This window comes from Ammospiza nelsoni, chromosome 6, assembly GCF_027579445.1.
Source record: "Ammospiza nelsoni isolate bAmmNel1 chromosome 6, bAmmNel1.pri, whole genome shotgun sequence".
In the NCBI taxonomy this organism is placed as follows: Eukaryota; Metazoa; Chordata; class Aves; order Passeriformes; family Passerellidae; genus Ammospiza; species Ammospiza nelsoni.
Window position 1 is genome coordinate 1,648,889 of NC_080638.1, and position 14,088 is coordinate 1,662,976.

A 14,088-nucleotide genomic window follows, 5' to 3' on the forward strand; every position below is an offset into this window, starting at 1 on the left:
CCAGCAGGAGAATTTGTGCAGTGGCTGGGCGAGGAGGCTGACCCACAGCAGAGCAGAAGGTTTTTCCTGGGGCTGAGTGGATCACTTTCCCTGGTGGATGAGGTTCCCTGTTCCCACCAGAGTGCAGGGACACGGGTGAGATGCTGGATTGCTGGTTTCACAGCTGGGTCACAGGAAGCCAGCTAAAAATACTCATGCAGAATCCATCCCAGGAAAAGTTTCCCTGGAAGTGTTGCTCTGATTTGGTCAGGAGGATGACTCATCTCTGGGCCTTTTTGTCTGAAACAGGAATTTTCCTGTGGTGGTTTGCAAAGCTCACTTCTTTCAAAAGTTATGACGACTGTAAAAAAAAAAAAAAATCAGAGTGAAAGGGTAAATGTGGGAAAATGTCTTATGCCATTTAGTCTTTTTCAGATTGATTTTTCTTAGTTTGCCGTGTTTCTAAACAGGACATTCCATCCCAGTGGATTTCTGCCTGGCAATACAGGAGACCCTTCTCGTGGCTTTCAGCGACAAAGGAAAACCTGCCTGCTTGCCATGCATATCTGAAGGTTGGCTAGAGTAAAAATTACTTTTTTAAAATATATAGGTCACTTATATTAGAGGCCTGCTGTTTATTTTCTGTCTGCCCAACTATTAAAAAATATTTGGGCTTGCTCCTTCTGTCTTTCTTTCCTTCTGTCTTCCTTCTGTCTTTTCCCTCATTGTCATACATTTTTGGAAGTCTCCCCTTTCCATTTGCTGTCTTGAAGGTAAAAGAACAAACACGTCAAATTTTTGTTGCTGTTGTGGCTGTTGACACAATTGCTGTGATTTTGGCGGGGATGGGAGGGGGAGGAAAAAAGGGGGAAAAAAATAAAAGACACCAGCCACATCCCTGATTTTATATTTCCATAGGAAAGCCCCAGTTACCCTAAGACAATGCTCGGCCTGAAAGGCGAACCCCGGTGTTTCTGGTCGCTGAGGTGAGCTTACCTACAAAGGAGCAGGGCACCGCATCAACACCCGCTGACGGAAGGTGCGGCGGAAGATGCCAAAACCCGTTCTGAGGATTTGGGGGGTTTTAATTGTTATTACTTATTTATTTTGTCATCTCGGTGGGCAGCGGGCGATGCGTGCTGCGGGGCCGGCCGTGTCTCGGCGGGTCGGGGGTCCCGGGGGGCTCGGGCTCAGTGACCCCGGCGGGGAGAGCGCAGCTCGGGGAGCCTTGTGCGGCACTTGGGAAATGCAGCAGCGCTCGCTCGCTCCCTCCCTGCCCGGGGGGGCGAAGTGCGAGGCAGCGGGAGGAGCCGTGCGTGTCTCTGTGTGTGTGTGTGTGTGTGTGTGTGTGTGTGTGCGAGCGAGCAGCGCCGTGGCCGCCGTGTTTCCTGGTGCCTGCTCCCTGACCCCAGTGGCAGCCCCGCTCACTGCACCGCGCCCGCCCTCGCCGCCGCTCCCGCTCCCGCAGCCGGACCCGGAGCCGGAGCCGAGCCAGGGCCGCCGCTGCCGCCGCCGGGCGCCGCCGCGGGGTCGGGCGCAGGCTCTGCCCCGGCCGCGCCCCCGCAGCCCCATGGAGCGGCCCCGCTGCCCGCGCTGAAGCGTCCCCGAGCCGCCCGCAGCGGCAGCCGGCGGAGGGAGGGAAGGAAGGTGAGCGGCCCCGGGCCGGTGCCGGGAGCAGCGGGGCACGGCGGGGGCAGCGGCGCACAAAGCGGCGGGTTAGAGGTGCCGTGTCATGGGCGGCAGCGCGGGGGGGGGCGGGCGGCAGCTCCGGCGGCGTTGGCGGCGCCGCTCCAGCCTCCCGCGAGCGAACAATGCTGGGGACGAGCGCGGCCGCCCGCGCCCCCGCCGTGACCGCCCGAGCCCGCCGGGTCGGGTCGGGTCGGGTCGGAGCGGCGGCCCCGGCGCTTCCCCGCAGCCCGGGCGGCGATGTCGGCGGCGCTGAGCGAGGCTGCCCTGCCCTGCTCGCTGCCCAGGCCGTGCCCCCGCTGCCCTCCGCCGCTGTGGGGCTGGCGGGGCGCCGGCGGCGCGGGGGGGGCCCGGGGGCGGGGGCGGCGTGCGGGGCCGGCGTTGCGGGGTCGGGGCGGGGGTTGCGGCGGCGGGGCCGGGAGGGTAGGCCGGGGAGCTTTGTGCTGGCTGGGGCCAGCGGGCGGGCGCGGGGACGGGGCTGCGGGCGCGGAGGGAGCCGGGGATGGGGGCGGCGGAGATGGGGGGGGACACGCCGCAAAAGTAAGGAGTGAAAGGCGGGTCGGCTCGGCGTTCCCCGGCGGAGTTGCCCCTCGCCCTTTCGCCGGCAGAGAAGCCGCTCTGAAACCGTGATCCCGGAGGCCTCAGACACTTGGAGCCTTCGGAGGGGTTGGGGCCGCGGTGCGGGGCTCGGCACGGCCGCAATAAAAAGCGGCGGGCATCAGCCCCCGCTCGCCCGCGGCTGCTGAGGAGTTCATGGCATCCCTCCTCCGAGCCGAGCCGAGCATCCTCCCCCCGCAGCCCTGTGTGTGGGTGCGTGGCACCGCGGGGCCGGGCGAACTTTGTGCGGCGCGGCACGTAGGGCGCAGACGGGGCAGCGCTGCCCGCGGTGCCGCGGGGCGGGGGCAGGGCAGGGCAGGGCAGGGGGCGCGGCGCGGGGGCTGCGGCGGCACACGCCGGGACGGGGCCGCGCCGGAGCCATTGGCCGCCCGGAGCCATCAATCACCGGGGGGCGAGCCCGGGGCGGCCCGGCAGCCGGAGGTGGGCAGCGGCCGGGGGCCAGGTACCGGGGGAACGGGGCGGGGAGAGCCGGGCTCCGGCCCCGCCGTGGGCAGCGGGAGCGCGGAGTTGCGCGCAAACTGCAGCGCAGCATCCCGGGGAGCCGGGAGCGCCCCGCGGGCCGAGGCGCGGCCCCGGTGGGTGCAGCGGTGCCGTGTCGGTGGAGCAGCGCCCGGAGAGCGCACCGAGCGCCGCAAGGTGTTGACACGGGGTTAACCCTTCCCGGCTCCTGCCTTTCAGCCCGAGCCCAGCTAGAGGCGGATTTTTGAAATTCAGATGAGGGAGGCGTAAATATTTTATTTGGGGAAATGGTTTTTTCGCGTGCCTTCGTGTGAGCCGCTCTCTTGTGCGATGCAAGGCTGCATTGAAATTCACCTAGCTGGGCAGATTTCGTGGCAGTTTTTTGACAGGGTTTACAATTAGCTGAACTCTCGTTTGGGCCAGCCCTGCTCCGAAAAAGCGCCGGTTTGTACCTGTAAGGCTGGGCAGAGTGTACAATGGCACATCTCCTGTCTTGCTGCAAATACACGCTGCGAAAGGAGAACAGCCTGTAGCTGGGAAAAGGCAGCGTGCTGAAAAAGCATCACTTGGGTCTTTAATATAGGCATTCTTACTTAAAACTGCCTCGAAAGGCGCAGAAGATATCACGCGTTGTTTTTTCTTTCATAGATGGGAAGATAATCCAACTTTTATTTTTTCGTACTCATCTCCCATGTGTAACCTTCAAGTAGTGCTCATAGTTGGAGAAAGAAGAATGGTAGCGATTCGAAGAAGTCTCTTTTAATTTTTTTTTTTCTTTTTTCTTTTTTTTTTTTAATTTTGGGCCTAAGATGCGTTTGTTTTAAAGTTTTGAAGTGTTCAGCTTCTTTCTTCTATTTTCTTCAGAGACGTTCACAGTAAAGAAGGTAATAATTAGATACTTCTGATAGTTGAGCTGTAGTACTCTATGGAGTATTAAATGGAAATTAAGAGAATTGACACAGAAGCCAGCTTCAAATTATGTATTTTTTTTTACTTCCAGTCTGGCATGTTGTTGAATTTCATTTTTAAAGGATGCTTTGTTCAGCTTTGTCTCTATTTAAGTACAGATTTATTTTTAAGATTAAAGATTAGAACAATGGGAAGCAATTGCGGCTTATACACTTATAATCTGACTGAGAGTCAATTTAAAAGTATTTAATGCAGCTTTTTAAGTGCCCTCTTGTCATTTGTTTTATGCCAGTTAGTTGTAATTTCTTTCAGTAACATGGACTATTACAAACATTGTAAAAAATGCCTATTATCTTTATGTATAATTCATTCTCATGAAGAAATTAGATTTTTCTTCCATGAGTGAACTATAATATGAAATTTAATGTTCTGACCTTTCTTATGTTGGGTTGTTGAAAACAGTGTCATTTAGCTTTTTTGAAAGCTCAAGCATATTTTTGTTGTTGGTTTAATGCATTGTTTTATATTGTTGCTTTTAATTGCAGAAAAAAAAATAACATTATGCATGTAATTTTCACACTACTTCTTAACATATGAAGGCTCCAAAGTTCTTGCAGCATACAAGAAAAACTCTGTATTTTTTGCTCTGGGAGCTCTGATGGCCTGTCTTGTTAATGACAGTCATTTCTGTGGCAGGAAGATGTTTTCATTTGTATTTACTTCTCAGTGCAGGGCAATTATGCTGCTCTGCTCTGCTGTTGCTCACTCCTCGTAGTTTCTATCTCAAAAGAACAGCAGCACAGCAGTGCTTGGAACAGGACTGCAGTTTGAAGCAGGTGTTGTGTTTTACTGTTATGCAAAACAACACTGAAGTATAATTGTAAAGGAAATTCAGGAGACAGCTGCAAACTTGGCGTGGTAACCACTACTTTGTGTGAGCAGTTCTTGCAGCATCTTCTGCCGCATCTAGCACGGCAAAGATGTGTTCCAGCAGAGCTCACCCTTGCTGGTTTTTGCTGCTGAAACCTTATTCTCATGAGAGAGGTCCACCAGGTCTCAGAGGGGAGGACCATGCTGTGACCATGCTCTACCATCTCTAGTGACAGTTTTGAAATTGCTGCTTTTCCTTTTCATTTCATCTTCATCGTTTTTTTTTTTCCTTTCAATTTTTTCCCCTTGCTGTTTTTTTTTTTTTTTTTTTCCTTCCAATGCTAAAGAAGATGAAGGTTAGAATCCAGTTACAAGAATGAAGGTTGCAGAATGCCTCAACCCAACCAACATATGGAAGCCTACATAGGCCTGAGGTGGTAAAATAGTAAAATAAATGGCCTATAGCAGGCCATCTGCCATTTGCGGAGCGTTTTCATCGTGCCTCTTGCCAAACTGGAAATTAATCTTTGTATTAAAAATATATTTTGAATACAAATCAAAGATTTCAAATGCTTAGCGTTACACATGGCAAGCACATTTCTATCTGGGAGCTAGAGAAGCCCAGGGAAGTTGCACTGGAAGAATATTGCTTGGCTGGATGCTCAAGGCTCTTCTCTTTCCCATCTCTTTGTCTTCCCAGTAAGCAAGGATTTACTTTTGTGAAATGCTCTCCAGACAGGGGAAGCCCACTCTTGCAGGTGGCAGCTGAAGGGAGGAATTTCAGAGAGTGGTGATTTCACCCAAGTCCTTGCAGCTGTGTCCCAGCTGAGGACCTGCCTCTAAACGGGGCTTCTACAGAGCTGCTCATCTTGGAATCCTTCGACCACGGGCTGATCCATTTCCACAGATGCCCTCTGAAAGGAAGGCAGCTTTTCTATATCATAACCTGAGGTGTCCTCAGTTATGGACCGCAGAAATCCAAGCTCGGATTTTGCGCGCGCAGCGGGGCGTGTTTGGGAGGTTCTGACTGATACCACAGCACACATCCAGGCCTAGCTCAAAGTGTGTTTAAGAGCACTCTGAAGAAGCCAAAGACAGGGATGCAGAGAGAGGGAAGAGCCTGTTTCTTTCATTTTACGCAGAAATGTTTATGTGTAAAATCTCGCTAAAGTCAGATAAATCGTTGCCGTCTGCTAACAGTGAGCCCAAACCAGTTTCAATGCTATAATAGGGATATTTTGTTAACATTGCCTTCATACTCGCCTTTCTCTGGGCACTCAAACACCTCGATTTGAGGGTATTGGGTGTGCCTTTTGCTGTGCAATTGTAACTGGTGTTCTTTGCATGAGTTTCTTGTAAGTTTCTCAGCTGTTCGTGTTCCACAGCCACAGCAGCTTGAAGTGTGCATGTTTGTGGAAAGCCTTTTGTCCTTCAGGAAGCTGGGTCCACCTGCGAGTTTTTCGTGGTTGCAATTAACAAGAGATGTTATTTAAAATCAAGGATACGAAATGGGGAGTATTTAACCGGAGCTTTCAACACAGATATTTTATTCCCCCTTCCCCCACCCCCTGAAGACAAACCCTTACTTTAAGCATTCATCCTTTGGATGTGTCTAATGATGATGGAGTTGGATGATGAGGTAATTAAAAAAAAAAAAAAAACCAACAAAATGAATAGTAATTCGTGGAGAGGGGTGATGGGTACATCGGGAATATAGAAAAAGATCTGAAATCTGCATGGAAGTCGGGAGAGCTTGGGAGCAGTGGGTCAGTGCGTGTTTACATCTCGTGGCTCACAGCAGCGTGCGCTGTCTGTCTCTCCCGGCAGAGGTCACGGAGTTGATGCGGAGCTGCTGGGAGCCGGGATCTGCCCGGAGCACGATGCCCTGCCCTGCCCCTGGCCTTGGCAAGCTGTGAGCTGCTCATGTCCATAAGGAGGAAGGATGGCTCATGGAATTCCTTCACAAGGCAAAGTTACCATAACGGTGGATGAGTACAGCTCCAACCCAACGCAGGCGTTCACGCACTACAACATCAACCAGAGCCGCTTCCAGCCTCCCCACGTGCACATGTGAGTATCCACTGCTGCTCCACGAGGGGCTGGAAAACTGGGAAATTGCCTTGGCAGCCGAGAGGCAGAATGGTTAGCGGGTTTTGGCCCCGCTGTGTGCGAGCTGCGCTCCGTCCTCTCCTGGATGGAGGTGCCACCACCTCGGTGGGACCCAAGCTTGTCACTTCACTGATGTGGCTTCCACTCGCCTGAGGGACCCGTTGCTGTAAGATTTCAGCTCCCTTCCCCCAGCGCTTACACTCAGCTGCGAAATAGGCCTAATTGGGACTAATTGTCCCCCCCGATCAGTGAATCCTTTGTCCTGGCGGTGGCGAGCGGAACGTGTGCCGCATTCCACATTCCACCCGCAACCTGCCGCACAAAGGAGCCGGGGCTGCCCCGCGGCTCCTCCGGGGAGCTGCGAACCCTTCCAGCACCTCCCTGCGAGCTCCAGCCCGGGGAACACCGTGGGGAGAGGGGAGATGGAGGTTCCTTCCTCCTTCCCTCACCTCCTCCTTGCCGGCTGCCGTGGCACCCAGGGTCGGCACCTAGGCACAAAGGGCTGCTCGCTCAGCAAAGCACCGGTTCCAACTCTGAATTTCCTTCCCATTGTTCAGTGGGGTTTTTGATCTTTATCGGTTATTTGTGCCAAGGTTCTCTTTTTTTTTTTTTTTTTTTTTTTTTTTTTTTTCCTTAGCATTAATAGACTGAAAAGCACGTGAAACTAAAACAAAGCCGACATCCCTGGACATCCTGCGAGCCATTGTTAGGCAGGATTTTGAACCATGTCACACTATTGAATTTGATAAGGATTTTGCATAATAAGGGGGGAAAGTTGTATGGTACTTCGTTGCATTTTTGTTATGTAGAAGCCTGCCGGAAGAGTCACAATGTAGGAGTTCAGCACCTTCTAATAGGATTTCGTGTGGTTACAATGTTCCTAAAGGCAACTTTAGGAAGGACGCTGACGAGTGTCTGTCTGTCGTGCATTCGCTTTTCAAGGTGGAAAACTTCCCATTAATTACGTTTGATTTGTTGCTGCCACGATGATGATGTAACTTTGATTTTTAGAAACATTTCCGCGTCTCGATTCACTTTTCAGACCTTTTGCCAGCAAATTTCTGTTGCGTGTTTTGCACTCCAGGCTGGGCTTCTGACTGACGTTAAGTACAAATCTTATTTAGAGAAGGAATTCAAAGCAAACAAAAGAAAATCAGAAAGCAGTTTTAAAGTACCCCTTCCTATGGCTATTGACTTCAGCGGGAGCTGAATTTAGGACTAAGTGTGGTGTTTAACACTGTAAAAATTGCTTATGCTTTGTTTAAAAACCTCAAACATCCAGGCACTCCTCTAAGGGATAGTGTAAAATGATACTGACTTGATGGATGTCGTGAAAGATACTTGTTTGGAAAAACCCCGTAGCTGAAATAAACACTGAAACTTCAAAGTACCGACAGAATTTTAAATAATTTTAAACTTAAATATTACAACTTTCTTAAAATCAGAAATTCTGGTTCAGCAGAGGGTGTGGCACATGAAAGGGAGATCAAAATTTTGAAAAACTGGCAATGAATTAGTCTCAGATTGCCAATGGGAGCAGAGATAGAAATGTTCCAGTGCAGGAGCTGAGTCCAGGTGCAGGTCTGGATAGCAAACACAGATTTTAGAAAACTTGTTGAGAAAGGAGAGAGGGGGGATCCTCCACCAGGTGGACAGCAAGGAAGGGAAGATCTGGGTGTGCTGAGGGTTTGTGTGATGTGAGAAACAGAATTATTGCTGGGGGGGAGACTGGATTATGTGGTAGCCTCAGATGGAGCCTTTATTTGGCTTCTTAATATATTGTAATGGAAGTTTTGTGTGTTCATCTGAAAGAGGCTGTCATCAAGTGAGAAATCTTAACAGAAAATTGGTAAAAGCAGTATTAACAAAGAAACCATGATCTTTTTACCGTGTTCTGGTTCTGTTAGTGCTACATTGCTGCAGCTGCCAGGATTGATTTGATTTGGTTTTACAGTCTGCTTTTCTTTGTTGCTCTCTTTTAAAGTAATGCATCTGTGTGGTTTGCTGGTTTCTTTTTCTTGTGTTTTTCCTAAGAGGGAGTTTGAAGAGGCTTTGTTCTCTAGTGAAAAATTTATTTTAAATATCATGGGATGAAGAGAAGTGAGTGGAACAACGTGGGGGCTGAGTTTTGTGCCCTGTATGTGGGCAGCAGGGCAATCTGTTGCTGCAGGACAGGAGCTGGGGGCAGCTTAAGGACAGCGTTCTTTGCCGAAGGAAATATTGGTTTTAGAAGTAATTTCTTTATGGATATGCACTGCAAAGGTGAGAACTGGTTTCTTGGCCTACACTGAGCCATTTGCAAGGTCCTGTATCCTCCGGGCCTGACTCTGATTTTACAGAGAGTAGAGGAGAACCCATGGAATACCACCAGCATAAATCTGGTGAGTAAGGCGCTACTTTGCCACTTCACATGTCCTGGGCTCCTTCTCCCACTTTTATTTTGTGCCTTTCATGTAGTTCAGTCAGCTGGGATAGAGTTCTCTTGTCTTTATATGTATTTTTTATACTCCTTAGTCAATTTATTTAAGCATAGTCACAGTTAAAAACAGAATATTTATTACAGCTCCCTTTGCTTGTGCTGGCAGCGACAGCAGTTTTGTCTGTGCAACTTTTGAATCAGTTTGTCCAACCATTTAATTTCATTTAATTTCATTAAGTTTCATTTCATTTTGTTTCTCTACTAATTAATGTTTGAACAGGTATTCTAAAGGCAATTTTGCTGCACAATTGTTTTGCATAAAGAGACATAATCTTAAATATTATCTTGAAGCGATGCTCCCACCCTCAGGTTTCAGTTACTTAGATACAGTTAGACTGTAACTTATATTTTAGACTGTAACTTTTAGTTACTTAGGCTGTTACAAAGTGCTTGTATTTGATTACTTTGTCCAGTTAATGTTTACTTTCTGTTAGGTTTAATTTACAGCATCACTTCAGTTCCCTGCTTTTAAGGGCAGCTGCAAAATAATAAAAAATAGCTAAAAATATAGCTATAAATAGCTATAATATAGTGATTAATATTATAGCACCTATAATATGCTTCTCTGTGCTTCATGTTGATGATTATTCTTTTGAAAGTTTTCATACTTTCAAATTTTTTTGGCAAGCATTGTGATTTAAAGAGGGAAGTGCTTCTTGCTCCTTAGGTGTATAAGAATACGTTTGAGGGGTTTTTTGGGTGTTTGTTTGTTTATTTTTAAACTAAACCAGCTTTTTAAGCCCATTTAGACTTTTAAAATATTCTGTATGAGGCTGCTAGCAGTGGTACCCACAATACCAGGATGCAGCCTGGGGACAAATCCAAGTGAAAAACTCCTTCCTTAATTTTTAAAGAGAAAAAGTCTTCCTGTTGAGGTGCAACAGCCCATTTACTTGCAGGGAAAAAAAAAAAAACAAAATGGAGAAGAGTGAAATAAACCTGGTGTTTCTATTATGGAAAATACACCTTTGGACAGGCCTGTCTGCTGAGGATGAGGGAGTTTTGTGAAGGTAAAATTATAAAATAGCTGTAGGCTTTTGGAGTAGTGGTGGCTTCTTTTTTTAGAAAAGTTTCACTGCATATTCACACTTTGTTATGGTTTAAATTCAATAATAGGGGAGTGAGGAAAAACAGGGGTTTCTGTGCCAGAGCAAAAGTCCTCTAAATAAGTTTATTCATAGCTGGAGATAGATTTTTCAAGCTGCAACTGTATAATTTTACTGCCTTTTCTGCACTAGAGCAATCCATCATGTGAATGTTCTTATTGTAAAGAGTATAAGCATAGTTTTATATTGGTAGAAATATATGTCTGGATGAATAAAGTATGCAAATGTCTGTGTGTAAATATATATAAAAATATGTATATAAATATCTATATATCTATATATAAATAGAGAAAAATATGTATATATAGATATATATGTATATATCTATACATATATACGTATATATATTTATACTTATATATTTATATATATAAAAAGCTGAAACTTCAAAGTAGGGTACAGTGACAGAATTTTAAATAATTTTAAACTTTAATACTGCAACTTCCTTAAAATCAGAAATATAGTTAAAATTTTTGCTTTAAAATCAGAATATAATAATAAAAAAATAAAACCACAGCTTTTTGATCATAGAAGGAAAGACTTTCAGCTGTGATGAAACTTTACATTGTTAGAATCTTTTTAGACTACTCACCTTGACAAGACAGGATCTTGGTTTATTGTTTTTTTATTTTCCTTTTCTTTTCTTGGGGAAACCATCCTGCATGTAATGAGCTTTATAACCTCCCCCTGAGATTAGTGGGAAATCATGGACTTGATTTGCAGCAGCCTGGATTTTTGTTTCATGTGCGGTGTGTGATATTTGGCATTAGCAAAATATGAACTCATTTGACATTTACCGAAAAGTGGAGCTGGTACATGCAATGTTATTGGTTGAGAAAAAAGGAGATTCAGTCTGACAGCAGTCAGTGTATATAATATATATATATAAAAAATATACATAAGACATATATATTTTATATAAATATATATCATATATAATATATATTCTATATATATATTTTATATATAAAACTATATAAAAATATTTTTATATATAAAATGTATATGAGATATATTTTATATAAAATACATGTATTTTTATATTTATTATATATATTTTGTATATATTTTTATATATAATAGATTTAAATTTTTTTTACAAAAACATACACAGCTTATAACCATTCAGGTTTCTTTTCACTACTGATTTTGCCAGATAAATAAATATTTATTTGTTATTAAGTAAATAAATATAGAATTACATATTTATCATAAATATATCTAGTATAAAATTATCTATTATAAAATTTAATATTTCATATTATTTATTACAAATATTTCTAGTTTTATATATGTGTATATAATATACATTATAATAAATAGATATTTATTATAAATAGATAAAAAATAGTCTCTGAAACAATCAAGTGACATTTAAGTTGTGGAAATAGGAATGCTTTGAATGAGTGCACTTAAACCTGGGATTTTTTCCTGGGCTCCTGGCTCATGCTCAGCTCACCTTGGTGCAGGTTTAGTCATTAAGAAAACTCTCCCTGATGCCTGTCCACATTTGTGTGGGTGAAGATCTCTGCCATCTCCCTGATTTTTACACTGTTCAGCGTTACTTGTGCAAAAATCTAAGCAGCACCTAAGTTCTAAACTTAAATTTTAGGTGTAAAATGAAAATAATTTTTTAAAAAGGAGCTGAACTTATTAGGGATGCTGGGGTGTGGAGCATACTGCAAGTGTTCATACAGTGGTGGTGTAAGGCTCAATTTTGTAATTAAAATTCAAATTTAGGCCCCTTGTATTGAGTTTATACAGTGCAGTCATCATATGCTAAGCACTCTTGAAAAATTGATTAAATTCCTGACCTTTCTTTTTGTCATTGTAAAAAAGAGTAATACCAACTCTACCTTTAAAAAAATGGCCTGACATCCCTGGAATGCTGTAAAAGTGCCAATATTATTATTATTATTATTACAATAAATGTAGGACAGGTTTAAAATAATTTATTTTTGTCACCATTGCCCTGTTATTACTGTCTTGGCACATCACCCTGCCCTAAGCCAGAAGCCAGGTGTGCTTTTAGGTGGGGATTAACCCCTTTTGTGCTGGGGGACCAGGCTGCCAGAGCAGTTTGTGCCTGTCAAAACCAATCCATCAGTGTTTAGGGGGAGATCCTTGATACAAGGAGAGGCTTCAGGGCTGGATCTGCTGCTCCTGCCTGCCCTTGGAGAGGTGGCAGAGCCTTTGGGGGCTGCAGGATGGACACTGAGTCTGCCAAACCCAGGAAATCCCTCTGGCTGCCCTGGATGGCTCCAGCCCCTGCCAGGGGGCTCAGAGACCTTGGCAGAGCGCCCAAGACCCCTGTGCCTCTGATTTTGACCCGTAGAAACAATTACCAACCTTATATGAGGATTTACTAGCCATGAAAGTTTAAGCAGAATGACAGTTAGTTTGTCACAGAGTGAAAAGTAGAATTTTGGGGTTTTTAGAATGGGGGCTCAAAGTGCCAAGATGGAAGAATTTGGGTGTGCCTTGTCCTTCTTTCTCCTTCCTAACCTCCATCTTCTGAGCAATGGTGGCACTTTTAGATTAGTTTAAAGTAGAGACAGACTGGCTAACACAGGTGATAGGTATTAGAAAATTATTGTAAATAAAGTACACATAGTTTTTAGTATAAAAAGACAACTCTGCCCTTAAGGCAGTCAGTGTCAGACAGACCTCACAGACTGGACAGACCTCAGCAGGTCAGAGAAAGAATGTTATAGATAACAGAAAATAAACAACCTTGAGAACCAGAACAGGAGAATCCTGACTCCTTCTTCAGTTGCAGAGCTGAGAAAAGAGGCTCTGACACATCTCGGGGCCATCCTGACCACAGGGACCCCTGGGAACAGTCCAGGGTACAAATGTCCTTCTAGTGTGGTGGGGATTTTGGTTTAGTTGGATTTTTGTTTTGGTTTGATTTTGTTTTGTTTGGGTTTTTTTTGTTTTTTTTTTTTTCCAATGAGCTTCTTCCAGTGATCCCTCTCCTGGTGTAGCCAAACCAGTGGAGGGTCACAGGGGCAGCCAGCACAGGGAGCTGGCTTAGTGTCATCTTAACTTGCTGGATTTTTTTTTTTTTTTTGTTTTTTAAATATCTTCAGCATTTAACATATTGGTTTATATTGTGGTGGGTCTGGCAGTGCTGGATGAATGGCTGGAGTTGATAATCCAGCCTCAACAAATCCATAATGCAGTCATAATTAGCTTCTTCCTAATTAAGAACAACCACACAAAAGTTAAGCTACAGCACAGCGCCTAAAAACTGCAGCCTTCATGGCCCACATCAAAACTGGAAATAAATGGGAAAGGCTTGAATTTCCAAACCCCAGCAAGCAAGCTGTTTGCATCTGCTGAAATAGCTGCCATGAATTATGTGCTTCTGGATCCACCAGCGGGCAGGGAGAGGAGGAAGGGGTTCACCTTTGGTGCAGAAATAAGACTGAGGAAGATTTTTCTTGATGAAAACGTGCTGTTAAAACACCTTGTGGAGTCAGCCTGGCTGCTGTTGCTAAACCCTGAGAGGGAGGGAAGAGAAGTTTTTTTGTGTTCATGTGTGTTGGTGCTGCAGAGAAGCCTTCAGGTCACAAACACTTTATCTGCAGGGCCCCACTCAGTAGCTGAGCACTAGAAAAGGAAATTTTCATTGCATGATCTGACTCCATGGTGTTGACTATTTCGTGGTCAGTCACACTGAGACACAGCTGAGCTGCACTTCCAGGTTTATGCACAGCACACAAATGTGTGTGTGTCTCCCAAAAACCTTTTGGGGGAAGGTGTGATGGGATGTGGCCAGGAATGCTGTGTGCAGCAGGGGCTCCTGCCACAGCACCTTGTGCTCACCCAGGGAACTTTTCTGTGAAGCAGTTTCACAAAAATGATGGA

The 14,088-nt window shown here is 45.5% G+C and overlaps 1 protein-coding gene across 2 annotated transcripts in view; it reads left to right on the forward strand.

Annotated features, from left to right (window-relative positions):
* Positions 1 to 1,472: 1,472 nt before the first annotated feature.
* Positions 1,473 to 14,088, forward strand: part of MPPED2 (metallophosphoesterase domain containing 2) — a 126,508-nt gene continuing 113,892 nt past the window's right edge. Inside the window, exons 1-2 of one of the 2 annotated variants that reach the window (XM_059474632.1) lie at positions 1,473 to 1,626; positions 6,349 to 6,591. In XM_059474632.1, coding sequence (XP_059330615.1) covers positions 6,464 to 6,591 — 128 coding nt within the window. In that variant the 5' untranslated portion in view covers positions 1,473 to 1,626; positions 6,349 to 6,463. Of the gene's footprint in view, positions 1,627 to 5,680; positions 6,592 to 14,088 lie in introns of those variants that run through there. The other variant, XM_059474631.1, reaches the window with a different exon arrangement.